The sequence below is a fragment of the Artemia franciscana genome, chromosome 15, assembly GCF_032884065.1.
Source record: "Artemia franciscana chromosome 15, ASM3288406v1, whole genome shotgun sequence".
NCBI classification, from domain to species: Eukaryota; Metazoa; Arthropoda; class Branchiopoda; order Anostraca; family Artemiidae; genus Artemia; species Artemia franciscana.
Window position 1 is genome coordinate 30,924,020 of NC_088877.1, and position 20,317 is coordinate 30,944,336.

At 34.5% G+C, this 20,317-nt stretch overlaps 2 protein-coding genes across 2 annotated transcripts in view; both read right to left on the reverse strand.

Moving 5' to 3' along the window:
• Positions 1 to 9,297, reverse strand: part of LOC136036338 (snurportin-1-like) — a 48,684-nt gene extending 39,387 nt beyond the window's left edge. The window contains exons 1-3 of the mRNA XM_065718488.1: positions 9,282 to 9,297; positions 3,911 to 4,052; positions 2,017 to 2,083 (exon numbers count right to left, since the gene is read on the reverse strand). Of these exons, the coding sequence (XP_065574560.1) occupies positions 2,017 to 2,083; positions 3,911 to 4,038 (195 nt within the window). The 5' untranslated portion in view covers positions 4,039 to 4,052; positions 9,282 to 9,297. The remainder of the gene's footprint in view (positions 1 to 2,016; positions 2,084 to 3,910; positions 4,053 to 9,281) is intronic.
• A 3,045-nt stretch (positions 9,298 to 12,342) lies between these two features.
• Positions 12,343 to 20,317, reverse strand: part of LOC136036341 (uncharacterized) — a 32,746-nt gene continuing 24,771 nt past the window's right edge. Inside the window, exons 4-6 of the mRNA XM_065718491.1 lie at positions 20,025 to 20,134; positions 17,435 to 17,522; positions 12,343 to 12,594 (exon numbers count right to left, since the gene is read on the reverse strand). Of these exons, the coding sequence (XP_065574563.1) occupies positions 12,464 to 12,594; positions 17,435 to 17,522; positions 20,025 to 20,134 (329 nt within the window). The 3' untranslated portion in view covers positions 12,343 to 12,463. The remainder of the gene's footprint in view (positions 12,595 to 17,434; positions 17,523 to 20,024; positions 20,135 to 20,317) is intronic.

A 20,317-nucleotide genomic window follows, 5' to 3' on the forward strand; every position in this document is an offset into this window, starting at 1 on the left:
TACGTTTTGCTATTGAAGATTAAACTTTAACTGCTAAATAACCTTCGTTACATTCTTATGTTCTTTTCTTTCGTTCGAGTTTCAGAATTAAAATGTCAGTCTTCACAATCGTTTTGAAAAAGTCAACCTTAGGTAAGGTCTATGGCACTCTGAAATCCATCGCTACATTGTTCAGCAACCGATCATTAAATGAACAACAAATCATATAGCCTCTATAGAGCTGTCAAAGTTGCAATACCATTAAAAAGGGGCGGTCAATTTGACTTGCCCAAATGATGAATGTACATCCTTAAGAACATTTTCCATATTCTTGCCTATATTTTGCTAGATACTCATATGTCATAAGATGGTTTCATTATTTTGGCAGTATCGAGTTAAGTAGGCATGTTAGTCTGAAACTTAGGCCCAAATTCGAATCAAGTTAGGTTCTTCATTATACTGTCAGATATTTGAATAATACTAGCAAAAGAGTCAGCTTTTCGTCCCCTCCATTCACTTGTAGTAAAATTGGTGGTGTAACCTTAAAATAAGTGTCCGTCTTGATGACGATATAATATAGACTGAAATTCCTGTACATAAAAAGATTAAACACTCTATGATAGCATCTCTTACATCGTATAAAAATTGTGACGCTAATGCTCATCCATCTATTGCAACTAGTTTATTTCCAAAACTTTTATGTTACTCTTCTCAGTTTAACCGACGACTATTAAGCCAGTCACATTGGTTCTTTAATAGATGATTTATTTACTATTACTCTTCCAGTGGTGCAAAAAATCTGCTGTGCTGTTGTTTAAATGTTCAAATTCAGACGAGGCTAAGCTAGTGAGACTTAAGCCCATTCACAATGATATGTTACTAATACCGATATTTAGCTAGCTCTAGTTTCAGCTAATCAGAATTTTTAATCCAATAAGAAAATTCTATAGAAATCTGAGTGACTCATATTAGCACTAGCCCGATCTAGTAAAATCTTATTGTAGATGGGGCTCTAGGGATACCACAATCAAACTATCAAATAAGATACCTTTTTTTTGTTTATTAGTCACTCTCTGTAAAACCAAGGCTTCAGTTGTATGTGTGAGTATGTTGGCTTCATTAAATATGTTGCTAAAGACAAAACGTATTGTGTATACGAGTTACACCACACGTCAGACAAATTTACGTACCAAGCATTTACCTAGTATTTTAATGAAGATTATGAACTTATGGTATTTTACAGGTCTTCTTTAGGGAATTCTTTGACTACTAAAATAAATGGGATTTAAAAAGGGTATTTTTAAAGTAAGGACGATATTTTCACTGTACTCCACCCTGTTGGAAAAACCACTTTCTAGTTGCCGAACAAGATATAATTCAGCCACATTGAGCCCCTATGGAGATTTTCTGCTCTTAGAGAATGAGAGCTTTTGGGCACAGCTGGATGAGCTGAGACACCTGCAAAGAATTTCTTATTCTTATTTATTTAGTATTTGAATTCGTTTTATATAGTATTAAAACCCTTGCATTGTATATTCAACACTTGCAGCGTACATTTAATATATTATTAAGTGTTTCTTTTTTTTAAAATATTTTTTGCAATATCTGTAATTTTTTGGGTTTTCTTCAGAAGACACATTTTCAATAAATTCATTACTGATTAAAGTGATTTCTCATTGGAGTCAAAGTTTGCTGCGACAGTCAGATTTCAAGTCACCCAATGACGGGGTTCTAATCTGAATTCCATTTTAAATCAGAGTTGTAAAATTTAATTTTCCAGCCATCAAAATTTAGCTTAAAATAAACAATGCCTTCCTTACTTATGCACTATTGGTATTCTTTTTTGACAGGTATTCAGAGGAGTCTTTCTTTTTTGAAATTTTCATGAAATTCATAGAATGTCGCTTTTAAAAAGACACGCCAGCCAAAACTCACACAGCAACCTTGCGTAATCACTATGCTTGACAAGTTTTTCGTTGTTTAGTCAAAACTTAGGTGAACAATTTATTTTCAAGTATTAATTTAGAAATAACTTACATATGATTCTTCTTCTAGGTCGTTTTCAACAATTCCTCGCAGTTTGTTTAAAGCATCTTCTCGCAACCTACAAAAGAAAATTTAAGGAGCACCAAAAACATATTTCATACTTCGCAACTAGGAAGAAAATGGCAGTTATGAAAATGAAAATAGGAGGAATAACAAAATGAGACAACTTTTAATATGAAAGAATTGGAATTTTTTCCTGAATAGCTACCCATTTGGCCAAATAAAAAAATTAACTCTTAGACCATAACTTTTTTTTATATAAATAGAAATATGTTAATCAGAAAAAATAGCCTTCATTCACGCTCGTATGCTGTTAATATCGGAACATAATTTTTTAGCATAAATACCGTCTAAATTCGAAGGTTTTTGGGAGATTTTGGTACTAACTTCGAAATGGCTAAATATTAGATTTTAGATGGTGTAGAATAGGTCCTTTATTTTAAGAAAAGATAAGATATTTATTTCCAAAAAATCTCTATCACAAGCCCACAAAGAGCCGAATTCCGATTTCGGAGTCGACAAACCATATGGTAGCACTAAAACTGGTAAAAATGTAATAAACCAACAATGAAAAAGAAAAATCATAATGAATAATCATTTACAAGTCAATAATTAAACTGTAATGAGTCAATTAAAAAGTTAAAAAGATAAAAACTGGTCCAACTAAATTTCAACAAATACAAGTCAGAAAAAGAATTAAAACAGACATTAAAAATATCCTGCTTCCAAAAACCTTCCAATCATGTGGAATATATTTAGTACTAAGAGACTTTTGGAAAAGTAGAGTGAGAGGATGCAACAACACTGCATATGTCTTGTGTAGTAGCTGGGGGGGGAGATACTCCATCCAATCCTGTAGATTTATTTAGGCCAATCTTCTTCAATTGGGTTTCTACATCAATTTTGGTAGAGAGAAACTCTGCATGGATTTCGGACAAAAATCTTTGATCCACCCAATCCACAAAACCCTTTTCCCCCCTCAATCCACAACAAAACGACTCCCACGCAGGGTGGCAGTGCCTGTTGACAGACTTCAGCTGGTACGCTGTGCCCACCAGCGGTTAGCGAAGAGTTTTATACCTAGCTTTGTAAAAATGTGTTTTTTTTCTTTGTTTTGCTTTTTATTTTGCATCGCTTTTTAATGTGACTATACCATAAGAAATTTGGCAGTACCATGAAAATTTTGGTGAAAATAGAATCTTATCTTATATTAATGGGTGCCATGTAATTTAAAATTTTACACCTTGTGGGATCTGGAATGGGAGTATTATCAGGGACAGTAAAAACCAAGATGAAACTAAACTGCTTATTTGATGTATTAGCCATTTCCTTGGATCACAGATTTTCCTGACATCTAGTAGAAGTTGTGTAACAGAATGCCAACCAGGGTTACCAAATGGTGCCAGATGTTTAATTATGTCCAGTGATCTAGGTGAATGAAAATATCCCATACTTCAGGAGGAGGGGGTGGGGGTATAAAAAAATTTCATGGTGCAGATATACAATTCTGAGGGCTATATTTACAATTTTGTTAGGGAGGACTCTTTTGGACAAAACATTTTAAGGTTTGCCAGCCTTTGTAAAAGATTCCTAGCTCTTTTTAAGGCAAAATATTTGAAAGCACATGACCTGGTGGCCTTGAGTCTATTTTAAATAAAGTAGGCATATACATTGGGCAAACTTTCTTACAATAGTATTCAATAGCAGAATTGATAATTTTTATGAAATGATTGGATTTTAAACAATTATTTAGGATAAATGCATTCCTTCAGTATCTTCTTGACAATTCCTCACCACCATCTCCATGCAAACCTATAATCTTCTCCACAGTCCCTTACTGTATCACTAAAACACAGTCTATGAAAAAAAAAGACTGATCTCTTACCTTTTGTGGTTAATGAGAAAACTCTCTCTTCGTGAGTCTTGATCATTTGGGCTCTTCTTTGCCTTATACAAACAAAGCCTACTTTCAGGTTGCTTTACTTCTTCTAAGGCTTCTACAAGACTTTCCATGACACAAGGATTATCTGAAAAATCATTTAATGTTTAGCTAGTTGGTCCTGTCTATGCTGAACATTAAAGCTTAAAAGATGCAGCTTTATATCTTGTGTTTCTAAATTTCTTATTTAAAATATTGCGGAGTCAAAAATCTTATCTCTAAATAGAAAATTCATACCTAATTTAACAATGATACAAAACTACTGTTCAAAAAACAAAAAATCTTCAATATGTACAGAAGGTACCAAACACATAAAAAAGAGATTGTAAACTTCCATCTGTCTCATTGACATGAAAAAATCTCCCAAATGGTAATCCAGAACATACTATTTATATTAATATTTAACAGGCTCTCAAGTCATTTTGCAAATCTATAATAAAAGGACTTTATGACAGTTATTTGGGACACTCTTAATTATGTAAATCTTCAATGGAATATTCCCATCATAGCCCAGTGATAATCTTCTGAAAATGATATAAAAGAACTTAAATAGGCAATTAGATATTCACATTCCATTGTCATACATGTTTGGAGTACTGTATCTCTTATAGCATTGTAACATCCCTTACTCCCATCCTGGAAATGCTGGTCTCTATTTTTTTTTTTAAACAAGGTTAAACTTCAGTTTATTTACACCAGTTTTTCCTTTTATTTATTTACACCATTAATGAAGTTTCGAGATTGCCATATGCTTTAAAATATAAATTGCTCTAGAGCTTTTCTTTAGTGTGATAAAGGCCCATTAGTTAAAGATTTTCTGTATACTGTCATGTCCTGATATTACTGTGGAAGATAAAATAAGTAGTAGCTCTTTAAAATAAATGAATTGTCAATCTTTGTAGCAAGAAAATCAAGAAAATGTTTTTAAATTTTCAATGAATCTAATAAAAAGAATTACTGGCTGAATGTTGAATAATCTGTATCTTCAACAGACAGAAAACATTTCTGATAATGAAAGTCCTAAAAACAAGAATCTTGCTTAAGTTTTATGTGAAAAAAGAGAAAAAAGATGCTTAAACAAGAGGAAATACCAAAACAGTTATTACTGAAAACAAATATGAGAAATGATCTCAAATGTTAGGAATCAAATTCTGGGTGAAATATACAGTCTTTCTCTACTGTTAGATTGTCTATAGCAAATGCCCAACCAAGATTAGCAGCCAAAACAAATTGGCCCCAAAAAAATCTCAGAAAGATAACAAAATTCACCTCAGAATAGTCAACCCATTGAAGTCATGGAAGTTGGGAATGTGCAGATATTTATACGTGCTTTAGTGGAGACATCTTTCCATTTGGGGTTTTTGATGTTTACTTATAAGTTGTTCTTTTGGTTATGAATTTTTGTTTGAGTTTGTGAGTTTTGGATATGAGTTGCTTTTTTTTATATAAATGTTGCTAATTAGCTTATTTCTTGTTTTGTGTCTATAGTGACAAGTATTATTGCTTACCATTTGATGTATTAATAAATACATAAAATCTTGAATAAATTTTATGTGAAAGAAGAGAGAAAAGATGTTTAAACTAAAGAAAAAACCAAAACAGTCATTATCAAAAATAAATATTAGAAATAGTCTCAAATGTTAGGAGCCAACTCCTGGTTGAAATAACAACTGGAAAATTTTTACAAGATTTCACATCAATAAAACATGCAAGTGTAAAAGCTGTATGGTCTTTCTCACTGCTAGGACATCTATAACAAAAGTCTAAACAAGATTGGCAACTGCCTACATAGAATGTACATTTAAATTTAATGTAAATGAAATTGATTTGTTCTATTGCTCTTTCCTCATCATAGCAAGTTATGTAGATATTTTCATAACACTTAAATATCCTTATAGACTTGAGTGCTAATATAAAGGTAGCATGCTGGTGACAGGTAAATCAGCTAATTCTATTTTTTACAGCTTTATATTTAGGAAACTTAAATTTATTGGATTTCCAACATGTCTTCCAGTTCAACTACATCTAAACCCTCCTTAATTCCTGATATTTCAACAGGGATTTCATCAAAGGTTCCTCATTTAAAGGGCAAAGGTAGTTACTTTAAACACCTTCCTGCAGGATTTTTGAGACTCTGGATTAGTTCTTGGACTTGGTTTGTGCAACTCAAATACTTTCCCTATTTGCCCTGAAATTTTCACTTTTATAAAAACTATCCAAGCTCACTTAAATATCAGTGCTTTTTGAGTAGATAGAGATAGAATATTTCAAAAGACTAGTAGTCTCAACTTGGGGAATAAAATTTTACCTTAATTTTTAGTTATCAGTTTCCTTTTCTCTGGTTTTAGTTCTGAAAATGTAATTATTGTTATTTAAGTAAAATTTTAAACCATATCAATGGTTTTTTTTATGGTTCTTGGTGTTTACCAAGTGACATATAGTAATTGCAATTTCTGTCTGTCTGTTGGTCCCAGTTTAGCTAGTTCAGGCACTTCAAGATAAGCTAAGACAATGAAAGTTGGCAGGTGTATCTTGGACCAGACTAAATTAGAAATAGTTGCTTTCCAATTTGACCATCTTCGGGGGGAGGGGAGTGAAAGGATGGTTAATTTGGAAAAATTAGGTATTTTAACTTACAAATGGGTTATTGGATCTTAATGAAATTTGATTTTTAGAAGCACCTCATGTCTCAGAGCTCTTATTTTTTAGAATAGAATATAATATATTTATTCACTACAATAGCCAGAGCTAGCATTAGCATGTTATGATAAAAATAATTTGTGTCTTCAAAAACACTCACAGGAAAATTTAAACAAACATTATATTAATCAAACATTAAATATTAGTTGTGTCAATATTGTTAAAATGATAGGCAAAATATGGGAGAAATGATTTATGATATCTCTCAGTACTATAGGCTGAGCAAGTCAGCAACTGTGGACAATTCCTTTTTATTTGTTACTGAGTAGTTACTGAGTATAGTAACTGGTCCTTCAGTTGGGGGCTCTCAATGTTGATTAGTAGATGACAATCAGTTGGGGAATTAAAACAATTTAGTCCAAATCTATATGTTAAGCCATGTCTATGACTATCAAGCGAGTCCAAATTGACTTGTTTCAGTGCATCCTTGTATGCTGAGTACTTTGTCCAAGTATAATTTTTACAGCTCTTTTTTGTATTGTCTCAAGTCTATCTGTTTATTCTTTTGTCAATCCTGGATGCCAAGCAGGACATGCATACTCAAGAGAAATCCCAATTTGATCTGGTGACATTGGGAAGAGTTGGAGAGGGAAACTGGAAATCTTGGAAAATGCTTAGAGTTGAGAGATTGGGGTGAAACTTGGTAGAAATAATAAGCACAAGTCCTAGATATATGGCTGACATAACTGGATCAGATCTGCTCTCTTTGGGCAAGTTTGGGTGGGATTTCCAGTGCTTTAATGAGTTTGGTGCTTCTGGACATGCAAGGATGATGAAAATTGGTTGGCATGTCAGGGACCTGCACAAATTGACTTGATAACAGTTTTTTCCTTAACTTGACCAGCTGGGGGGGGGGGGAGAAGGGGAAATCATGAAAAATGAGGCATGTTTATCTCATGAATGGGTGATCAGATCTTAATACAACTTGATATATATAAAGATGTCATGTCTCAGATGCTCTATTTTCAATTCAGATTGGATCCGGGGACATTGGGGGGTAGAAGGGGGAAATTAAAATCTTGGCAACCTGAAATCTTGTAAAATGCTCAGAGTAGAGCATTAGAGATTGGGATGAAACTTAACAGGGAGAATAAGCACAAATTCTAGATACATTATTGACATAACTGGACCATATCCACTCTCTTTGGGGAAGTTGGGAAGATTTCTAGTGATTTGGTGATTATGGGAATAAGCAAAAGCTCTAGATGCATGATTGACATAACCAGACTGGATCTGCTCTCTTTGGGGGAGTTGTAGGGGCAGTCCAGTGCTTTGGCACATTTGGTACTTCTGGGCATGCTAGGGCAATGAAGATTGGTAGGCATGTCAGGGACCTGCACAAATTGACTTGATAATAGTTGTTTTCCTTGTTTTCCCCAATTTGACCATCTGGGGGGCTGAAAACTCTTGGCTCTTCTGACCTTGTCACATGTGCCATATGAGCTCTTGAGTCTTGTTTTTAAATTTAGGAAGTATATTCACAGATCTTTGAAACCTCATAAATTAGGATTGACCAAAGTTGTGAAGCTGAAAACAGTTTTTTTGTACTTCATTTAAGCAGAAGATCTAGTTTGTAAGGTTTCACTTTTATAAAACACAGGTTTCTAAGGGTCAGGGGCTTATTGAGGGAGAAGTGGAGGTAGGTACTTCAAAATAGCTTCCTAGGATATACTTTAGACTGTAGACCAATTCCTGAAAGCTTAATTTCCCTAACCTAACCAGCGTTCCCTAACCTAGCTAAACTAGAATTTTACCATGTTTTAAAACAATTTGAAATAGCCTACTAGCTTATATAAGTAACAAAAGTGCACAACTTCACTTAACATGCATTCCCTCCATGATGGATAGATGGACATATCAATTATAAGTATTCATAGTACGTCTAAATATATAATGACTCTCTTCTCCCTGCCAATTGATTAGCTTTTGCTGTAAAATAATACAAAATAAAACAAATCATACAATGTGAAGAATAGGCTAGTTTGAACATAGGCCTATAGAGAGGACTACATTATTTTTTACATAAACTTGTGGTGTTTGATGACATCTAAAGGAAACATTATAGCCAACTAGGAGCATAGAACTTTACTTATTTTTATCAATCAGGAGGGGGGTTAGGGTGAAGCAATGCCATTTTAAGAATGAGACAGCACAAGTAAGTAATTGACCTCTGATTATTCTAAGGTATGCTAGTTTTCAAAATCTCTAGTTGATTTTCAATAACAGGGTACAAGCTGTCAATTTAAGGATTCAAAACGAAATGTGCAATTAGTGTGTTTGGAAAGAGTAAGCTATAAAAAATACATCAAATGGTGTGTTAACCTTCTACATAGCTAACTAACAAGAAAATTCAGATTTGCCATATTTAAATCTTTGGACCAAATGCTGAATTTCTAATTCAACTAGCCTACTTCCCAAAAAAGCAAAACATTCTCCCTCATCTAGAACAGCATGAGAGCATAGGAATTCAAATGATAATCCTGTATTTATATCCATTTTATGCTATATCCTCAATTCTATCCGACATGAATTTACTGCGAAATCTATGCCTCATGGAAAATTTTATAGGAGGTAACCAAAGCGATACTTAGGCCTAGTACTATAATCAAAAGCTCACGTCTTTTTAATTTGAATGTCAGGGAATGAATCACGAAAATTGCCGAATATTATACAGTCAGCAAAAACAAAATACCAGCTTTTGTTACTTGACCATGCCGAATTCCCGGTATGGGAAAAGCCGTGCCGATGATTTAGAACGTTTTAACAAGAAGTAAACTTCAATAGTAATTGTTATATTGGTGAAATTTAATTCCATTTATAACGTAGCTTTACATTTGAGAGCCTGAAATAATAGAAGTTGGACTTAGTAATTCAAATTGGTTGCTGCTCTCGATATGCTGACTTTACTGTAAAAATGTTACTACTATTACTATTTGGAGCTTGCTTCATCATCCAACGAGCAGAATCCAATACAGCTATAAAGACTCTTCTTCCATTTTCAACCATTCGAAGCCTCCCTTTTCACACCTTCCCTCTAAGTTCCCATTTCCCTTAAATCTTTCCTTGCAACAGCCTGTCCAGCCTTTCCATTCAGGGGCAACCGGCTTTTCGTTTGGCCCTGGACGATTGCCCGACAAGGAGTATTCTGGACAATCTATATTCCTTCATTTGCACAAAATGTCCTAATCATTTCAACCTCTCCCCACTATAGCCTTTGAAAATGGGACTGACCCACATTTTTCGTACAGCTTATTATTTGGGATACTGTCAGTTATTTGGGTATGCAAAATAATTCGTTGGCAATTTCTCTGGGAAACATCTTGCTAATCCCCCTCCGTTGTTTAGTGTGCCAACGCTTCAGAACCATGCCTTATTACTGTCATTACTGTAACCTCCGATATTTTAATCTTGATTTGCAGACTTATCTTCCCATTCATCCCAACTTTTTTCAACTGTGAAAAAACACCAAAAGCCTTACCTATTCTACTTTAATATGCTCTCTGTACCCACTGTCTTTAGTAATATACTATATATGTATTGTAAGGATAGAACGAGCCTGATGACCTGCTTTCGTTTTGCCGAAGATAAATGGTCAAAATATGCGATCTTTTGCCATCCGTCATCCTTTAGCCGTTAAATATGTCCTATCCATTTCAGCTTCTCATCAACATTTCGACAGCCCTAGAAAGTGTCATATAATCGAATTTTTCGCACACCTTGTTTTTTGATATATGGTCAGTTAAAAGGGTACCAAAATTCACCAGTAGGCAATTTTTCTGGAAAACGTCTTACAAATCCTCCTCGTCTTCTGCAACACCCACGTTTCAGAGCCATGCTTGATTACTGTCTTTATTGTAGTTTTAGATATTCTAATGTTGGTCCGCAGACTGATTTTCCTATATTCTAAGACTTCTTTCAACTATGTAAAACACAATTGGCTAAAAATAAAAACGAGATAAATGAGATTATTTACTTCGTTTAACTTCTCCCTAAGCCACACTGTCTCTTGGTCTTCATTTATTTCTACTCCAGCTAAGTCTTCATAACATTCATTTTTGAGACTTACTTTTGCAACCCGAAGTCCGGAAACATCGAAAACTGGTTTATTTTGCAAACATTCTATCTATGACACCCACAACATCTGCAAAATCTCATATAGTGAATGATAGAACCTGTACTAATTCTCCGCTGTCGGCTAAATCAAACGAATGTTCATGATTTATGAAACTGAGGACTAAGGGGGTCTGACAATCCGGGCATTTCGCAGTTGTTAATCTTAAAATGAAAATCTGGCCGACACATTCTACCTCCTTCTTAAAACCCTGCTTTCCTTCTCTTAAGAGTTTATTCACAGCAACTCTAAGATTAAAGAATATTATCATATTAAGTAATTTATTTCCAACAGAAGCGAAGCTAATACCTCTTTAATTACAAAATTCACTGTTATAAAAGTAACTAATTAGAGTGTCCCATGAATTGCTTGGTATTTCTCCTGATAATGAAAACATTTTCCTAGTCTTCAGTAATCTATTCCTAACTTTACAGCGATCGTATTTCAAAACTCATCAACCACACTATCAGCACCAGAAGTGTTACTATTTTTCAGTTCCTTTACTGCTGTCGTTATCTCTTCTTCGAAACATAAATCTTTCTTTACTTCCACATTGTCATAAAAATTTTCATTCTTTTCTATAACATTTCCTGTGATTTTGCCATGGCTTAACACATTCTCAAAATGATCTGTCCATCTCTCTCTCTTTCACACTTTCCTTATTACTAATTGAGGCCCTGCTTCTATATTTAACTGGAACAAAACCAGACTAACAACTTCCTCTCAATTTCTTAATATTCCATTACCATATTTTTACCATTGCGACACCTGGCTTAGAAGTTTTCTTATTCACCATGAGCCCTACTCCCTGCTTATGCACTCCACCCTTCCTGTCCGAAAAAAAAAATCCTATATTACCTCATATTGCATTTCTTACCCCTAAGAGATGAGTTTCGCAAACTCCTGACAAGTCCATTTCAAAGTTCCGACATTCTTCGGTCAAAATGTCAACACGATAGTTTTTTTTTCACGATAGTTATTTTAAATTCAAAAATTCAGTTATTAAACAGACTATGTAAAAGAGGGGGATCCTAACACCAAGTAAAATGAATTTGACAACAGACAATGCAACATCCACACGGCTCTTCTACACAATCACTAAGTCCATGGAATAGGACATGGCTGCACTTTTTTTTTTCTATTCTGTTTCTATGTTTGACATATGTGGCGACATGCCAAAAGCACTAAATTTGCAAGCACATTCTGTAAATAATAAGATATATCATTACCCGAATGATTATTATTCGATACTATTGGTTTCAAATTCTCTTTTTTTAATTGAACTTTTTCTAAACGAACAATGCACAAGAAATTGCATTTACAGCAATTCAAACAGGCTAGTCACCAGATACCTGTTTGGTCATTATTGTCTAAAAAAATGTATGCAAGCAACTATCAAGCTATTTTGGTAATTCTTCGAAAGAATTACCACTATTCCAAAAAGAAAGGTGGTGATCCTTCCAAGAAAAAAAACAAAAAAAAACACATCAAGTTTCAAAAAGATCAAAAATCATCCTTGACAAAAGTTCACATTTTCTTGACATAATCACTATAGGCTATACAAAACTGCAGCGTAAACTTTATTATAAGTTTCTCGCAATAATCAAGAAAAACATAATTTTAAAACCAGTGGAAATAAAAGTAGCCAGAAATTAAATTCTAAATATAACAGAAGAGAAACCTCGCACTCAAGCTGGAATGGTCTTCAGGAACTTTCTCCGAAGCTCGATTAATTTAGCTTTCAGGTCAGCCGGGACTTTTCCATTTGATACAATATGATCAATAGCTTCCGTAGGGTCTACCATACGTTCATTATCATCTAAAAAATAAAGTAATTTCAACATTAATCTTTATCAGCTTTAGTTTTATCCGGCGAAATAAGGTATACCAGAAAGGGTATGTGACATTTGCATGACTTAAAAGGGAAATAGTACAGCTCCTATTTAGAACATAATTAAGGCGACCTTACGTCTTTGAAATTCTGGGACAGTCCAAGATGTAAGGGAACTTTTTTTCAAACAGTGAAAAGAGTGTAACTAAAAGTGTTCAAAAGTTAAAACCCAATTTCTTATTATTTAATTTGAGACGCTTTACTGCTGAAGCATTAAATTATACAGACTTTTTTTTAATTGTTTTTGGCATAAGGCAACTAGCCAGAAAGCCCTTAGAGGGTTCGAGGGGCAGTAACCTCATTTTTATTAGTGATACTTTCTGTTCGTTTAAAGTTCGGATTGATTATTTATTTATTCAGTCATTTCATTTGGGTCACATGACTTATTCCTCCCCCACTTAGGGTTTAAAATCGTTCTTTACTTTTCTTCAAAATTCTAGAGGAAACCTTTCTTTTAAATTTAATTTCTATTCGTATTTCAGATAACTTAGTTTTATGAAGCATTAATTGTAGATTTATTAGTTAAAGTTTTTAGAGCTTATTTGCATAAGAACTAGAATATTGAAGCGTAATTTAAACTTAAGGCAAATCAGAACGCTCACTCAAGGTTTGGATCCACCGTAGTTTTGTTCAATAGTTTTTTTTAATGATATTTTAACTAAAAACTGGGAGGATGGGGAGGGAGATTTCCAATCATGCGGATTAAAAATCTGAGCATAAATTTTGGTATTCTATTGGTCTGAAGCCATCGTTTAAGCATTCTAGAGACCTAGTAAAGGCGACTGCACATCAATAATAGAATAAGCATTAATGAGATACCAATTATGGTTCGTCGAGAAGTGTGTAACAAACTTTGATCATTAAAACACAATAAACTACAGTCAGTTTTAATTCAATTTATTAGACAAGAAATCGAGATACATAATGTATAACATATGGTTAGCCATTAAGGTTCTTAGGAGCCTGTCCGTCTAAAACAAACAAGGAATTCCAGAATAAAATGAGCAACAAACGTGAGAAGAACTCATACAGGGCTATTCAACTGTTATGATCCTACTTTAGCACGACAACTCTGACTTTTCCCAAGTGGAGGTACATGAACACATGCAATATATATATATATATATATATATATATATATATATATATATATATATATATATATATATATATATATATATATATATATATATATATATATATATATATATATATATATAGCTGAACGAAAACCATCAGGAAAATGAAAAAAAAAACAAACAACAACTAGAGAGCGAAGTAATAAACGTAATTAGCATAATATACGTTATTTGGATCCTTTCGAAGGTATTAGTATCAACAGTACTTCGAGTCACATTGTAAACTTCGGACCTGGATTTAGGGCCCTGGACAAGAAAAAGAAACAAATTCCGAACGGAATGAGGATGTTAGCAGTTTCTTAACGTATTCAGCCTTTCTAGTATTATACCCGTGGATTTCTTGGATGTAGATACCGTTTTCTTAAAGAAGCCAGAAGATCTACAACCATAAGATAAGCATAAGAAGGGGTATAAAGTAGTCTTACCGGCCTACGGTCAAATTGACTTTGATTAGAAGAGGTCCGGTCTTATACGATACGAAGTTCACAAGAGAGTTCGCAAATGAGATGCCCAACCACCTGACCACCTTTCGATTGAAGAACTATTAAATCAAGCAGAAGAGGATGATCACATTTGTTGCTGATAACATAAAAATTGACATTTGGACAATTTATCGATACACCAACATGATTAAGTGATATCAACACAAGAGCCAAGATCCTTTTTAAACCTTATCGTTTTCGACGAGTAAAATGAAATTGTTAGCAAAGACAATTGGCTATTGCTGAGGTCACTGTAAAAATAAGAAGGCTTGAGATTACATAGGCATGAAGCCAAAACACATTTGAATATAAATAAGGAATATAAACAAGGACCCCGACCTGCCTAGCAACCCCGTCATAGTGGTATTGATTCATAATTTTTATACTACCTCGTAACACAAATACGAGACAAACAACACGAATCTGAACTTGCGGGTCCTCTTTTGCCTCGGATCGCATAGCAAAGTGATAAGGATTTCGAATCATAAGGAGAGGCACAGGTTAACGAAGGACATGTTTTGTTAAGAGATGAGATAACGAAGATACCGAGCCAATCAGCGGTAAAGCGAGTTAGATGAAAGTTCGGAGTTTTTCTGCAGCAGCTTGCTAGAGTGGTGACTGAAAAAGACAGTGTTGAAATTCGCTTAAAATTTTAAATTTTCGCTTAAAATTTAAAATTTACATACCACCTCGGAGATCTTTCCTCGGAATTTCAGTCCAAGCACTAACAGTCTGGAAAGTTTCATAGTTCGACGAACCCTTTTAAAATTCGAAGCCTGTTGGCATTGACAGCCAGAGATGTACCATCGATTGGGGATAGACTCATCAGCTGTAACTATGTGCCTACTAAATATCATGCGGTTCGAGACACTTTTGTACAGAAGGTAAGCGAGGCATGGGAGTGGCGTATGCGTCTGAAAGTCCGTCCCCTTGACCTAATGTACTTATCTCACAGGTTCAAACAGATGCGAACAAATATCCTACAAAGATCGAAGAAGAGACATGCACGTTTAAAACTCAGTGTTCTAATGTTCCAATATACTTGCCCCATAATATTCAAGCAGATCAATAAAAAAAGCCTGCCTAATTTTCAGCTGAACGATAGCACCGGATGGTGGTGCAGGTAGGGCCAATGGCTCACTTGTGCCTCGAGCCAGACAGACTGAAAGTCCTTGCAAGATTATGGTTAAAACAAGGCGCCATTAGCCCATTTTATGCCTCCTACCATATTAATTGAAATCCATCTATTTTTCTAAGTTAAGCAGGGTGCTACCTGCCTTCATTCCTGATAAAAAGTTGGTAGCTAAGGATTAACAATGGGTTTGCACCGAGTCAGAAAATAGCTCAGATTGGCATCAAATCATGATTTTACTCGTTTTTGCACCATGTCAATCCGTAACTTGTGGACTTGGCTCATTTTTGTAATAGGCCAGGACTCAACGGTTTTGAATTATCTCTTTCTCGCACCGAGTTAATCTGCAGACATAATCCGAAAATCTACAGTTTAAACATAGCTAGTTTTTACACCTAATTCGTCCAGGGCTTGGACTTAGTTCGTTTTGGCATCAAGTCAGCAATTATCCCGTTTTTGTATCAAGTTTGCATAGTTGACTATTTTGCCCTTTAATCGTTCAAAGACTCGACATTTTGCTTCCAATCACACAGCTTTTAATTAGTTGCGTGTTTCTGGGCTTCGTATTTTGGATCCCTTGTCCCTGGGACTGCGAGGGTCGTGTTACATTGGAGGCATATATTGTAATAGCTCCCAGAATACAAATCATAATATAGCTTAATACTTTTGTCGCATAGTTACCAAACAATGACAGACTTTCCGCCGACAATAGAAGTAGAAGGGAATTGCATCAACGCCAAAAAGGGCCCCTAGTACCCACAGGTGGTACGGATCAAGTTGACTAGCATTTTCTTGGTGTATATTATAAAAACCAGGGACAGAATCTAAACAAGTGGGACATAGCTCACACAGTCTTCTTTCCAAATTGTAGTCACTACAAAAATAGTGACTTTATTTGATAAACTTAAAAATACAAAAAAAAATATAAACTCCCAACAGAGAGTAGAGCTCGTAAGGTTGGGTGTGTAAATAATAGGACATACACAATTCAAGTCAAGATATTTTATTGACCAAATTACATAATAAATAATTTTCTAAACTGGACAACGGGGAGCAGGGCTCGATGTGTCGGCCATAAGATAGAGGTAAGAAAATTCCGAAATAACAAAAAGAAAGAAAAGAAAAAAAACATGTAAGGTAGGAGATAACAGAGGAGGCCATCCCAGCGCGAGGGCACCACAACCAAAAGTAATACTAAAATCTATTATTCATCAATCCCAACACCCAGACAAAGAACTATTTTTTAAATACGTTTTTTCAAAGAAAATCGGCTCTTGAAACTTGGGGATATTTCTACTAAATTAAGTTTATTTATAATACGAGGAACTTGGTATCTGATTGAGAATCTTTCTGATTTGATTGGGGGAAGGCGATACGATACACTAGGGTCCATTTAAAGGTATTTTACTTAGAGGAGTGGCAAGAGCATGCACAAGCTGACACTTTATATGGTGAGTCCAAAGATGAAAGGTGTGCAAGGGAAACCTTAAACTTACAATGCTTAACAAACTAGCTTTCTAAGGTCAGCGACAAATCCAGAGGAGAAGGAGACATCACCACCCCTCGCCTCGAGTGCAGTTTAACTTAAAAATAATACCTATATTTATACGACTCGGTTGACTCGCCTCAGGTTTAAGTACCTTCTAATCGTGCACAGTTTTCACATACGAGGTCGTTGAGCAAAATAAAGAAAGATCTACTAAATTCTAGTCTACAAATCTGTCGAGAAAAATGAAAAAGCCAAAAGTTTCGCCAACCAGTCCCTGCCACACTCCCATATCCTGGATTAACGACTGTCTGTGTTCCTATTCAAATATCTTCCCACATAAATTAGCTAGGCCCTTTGATTATCTGTCTTAAACTAGTTATAATTCACATATAAATCCAATTTTGTTGAATTCTTATCAAGCTGATTCAGCCAAAATGGCTGAATCAGCTTGATAGACATGACGCGGCATAAGTTCACACAGAGGGCCAGTTTTCGCGGGAAGAATTCGAACTTTCTTTGAACATACCTTGCAAAAGCCTTTCAAGATTTAGGAGAGCGTTCTTGTCAATATCCTCGTCACTGCTCATTTCCTTCAATAAATTTCTAAGCTCTTCCTGAAATTAAAAAAAGGATTATCAAACTTGTTAGAGAGTCATGAACAAGTTAAATATCGTTAAACATAAAAAAACGTAACAAAAGTAGAAAGAATTGTTAGGGTACAGTTTCACTCTTTGGTTCAAATCGATTGTTCATATGAAATCAAAACCAATGACCAGTTGCACGGCAGAACCAACTTCATCTTTTAAGAGAAACAATGAAAACGAGGCGTCTTCGTACGCAAGTTAAGTGAAATTTACACAGAATACAAGTGTTTGCATGTTAGATTGAGACATGCTTAGAGGTTAATTAGACACGAAAGGGACATTTCATTCTAAAAACAATATATTCTCCAATTTTTGAAATGATTTGGTAGTAATGCTTCATACATTCAGTGAATCATTACAAAACAAATTTAAGAAATCCGTAATCATGTTTCTAAGCCGAATGATCAGCCAATATTTTGGGAAAGAAAATAAGAAGCATTAATCAACAAAGGCCTTAAGAAACTCCCAAATAAAAGTGCAAAACGATTTTCATCAAAATCTATGACAAATAATTCCCATAATCAAATTAGCTTCATAATATTTTGCTTTAAGTATATTTTAAGTTTCACTCTGAATTATACCATATCGTAAACCGGATGATAATTAATAAATTTAGTTTTGCTCTAGCCATGTTCATCATGCAGAAGTTATATTTTCCTTTAGCGTTTACGTTTTTAATTTCTGAATTCGACTTCAAACTTTGCAAATATTTCGAGTTGATAAACGGGTGTAATAGTCTAAGTTTGATTGGTTTATCTATCCAATTTAGGCTTAATTAATCTATATCGACTTGTTTAGTTCTTTCAAGCAAGTGATTTTAAACGTCACTTGGCCTGATTCTGCGCAACATATACATGTCAGATGAACAATTTCGAAGCCAGAAGGAGGCAAAGATCATCTCTGTGTAAAAAAGATATTAAGAAGAGTCTGAAAACGGTTGCTTTACGAGCAAATGCGACAACTGCAAGTAATAAAGGAGTACTTGGTGTCTGTTAGGTATACATACATACCAGATGGGATACTTAGAGATCAAGAGAAGTCAAGAGTTCAGAGTTTAAGAAAATACAAGAAAAGTTTCTGAAAAAGGTTACTGTAATATCGAAATGGGCATGTCTAGGTTAATTAATGGTATCCTCGATTATCAAACTTTAAATTCAACTTCTTCTCTTTTAGAGATTTTAGGGCCAAAGCATTCAATAGATATTTCACTTATAAGGATTTTAGATGTAAAAAATAAAAACAAAAACTATGCAACAAAAAAACGTGCATGGCAACTGAAAGCTGTATTTTATTTCTCAAGATACAATTTCATTTATTTTATTTTCTATGCTCAAAGACTGAAGCCAGTAAAAAAAAAAAAAAAAAAAAAAAAAAAAAAAAAACCTCCAATGGGGCATTTGTGCACTGATTTTAAAACTCTCAGTGTACCTCGTTGATTTCCTTTTTTTTCTTTTAAATAATCTCTCTATCCTTAATATTTCCCTTTTTCCCAAATTTAGAAACCGCATGAGATATTACTTATTATTTTTTCTACTTGACATATTTTATTCAGTTATGTTTCTAAAATGTAAATTGTTGCTTTCTTTTATTTGCTTAAGTATTCTAGTGATTTCACCTACGTATTTTGTATACTACCCGATTTAGAGGAAAATAAATAAACAAATAAGTAAAAATCTAGCAAAAATCATTGAAATTGGAGACTTCGAAATGAGAATTGTTTCCATCAGATTTTGAAGGCCCAAAATACCTGTCTTGTATGTAAAACTAATCATTAATTAGCGTCAAAGAAGCCAAAGACAGTTCTAAGTTTTTAGGTTCTTCTGTAAAATTTATTTCGTAAACGTCCAAGTTATCACAGCTAACTTATTTTCTATTTTTTCATTCAGTATCCACCTGGCTGAGTGGTTAGCGCGCTGTGTTGGGAATTCTTTGTCCGAGGGGCACGTGTTTAATTCCTAGAGTGGTCGGTTATTTGGTTCGGGACGAGGGTCAGTGGCTTGACTCTGTAAACTCAGCCAGAGTCGATCCAGCTCTAACTAGGTGCCTGGAGAAATCTGGGGAAGGTGAGAAGGAAGGGTGTGCAAAAGCACAGGATGGCTGGCCCCCAATCCCCATTGCACTTTCTGGCTGAAGGGCCAAGAAACGGAGATCAGCACCGCCACTATGGACCTTGTGGGTCTAGTGTCGTCATACTTGCTTACTTAAACCTATCTTACACTTTTTTTGCCCTTTTAAATCCTGGCATCTTCAATTATCATTTTAAATTCTCTTAAATCGATGTTGCTTCAGTTAATTTTTGGTTTTAAATCTGTTAATCCTGTCTTGTTTTAAAAGAATACCTTTTTTGTTGCAACAAAGCCGTCTCGTTGATTAAACAGATGAAATAATCTTCTGCATTTACTTTCTTGACTTTACTGGCCTGATTTTCCACATTTTATTGTACTTTCACACACTTCATATCTAGGAAATTACCTTAATATCAGGACTAGAAGACATCTTCACGGATACATTTTCTAATTTATCTTCAATATTACAATTACCTCCTATGCTTACATCTTCTTCTTTAGAGGAATTTTTAACACCTGGAATAACATGAAGATTATCAAAGTGAAACTGCTTATCAATGATATCTAAAATGATGCCTGTATGAATAAAGGGTTTCACCCAGAGAAATTTTGAGTTTCGACGAAATACCTCCATTTATACAAAACATCTGACAACAACAAGAGCCGTGGTTTTATGGGGGATAAGATCTCTGCTAAACC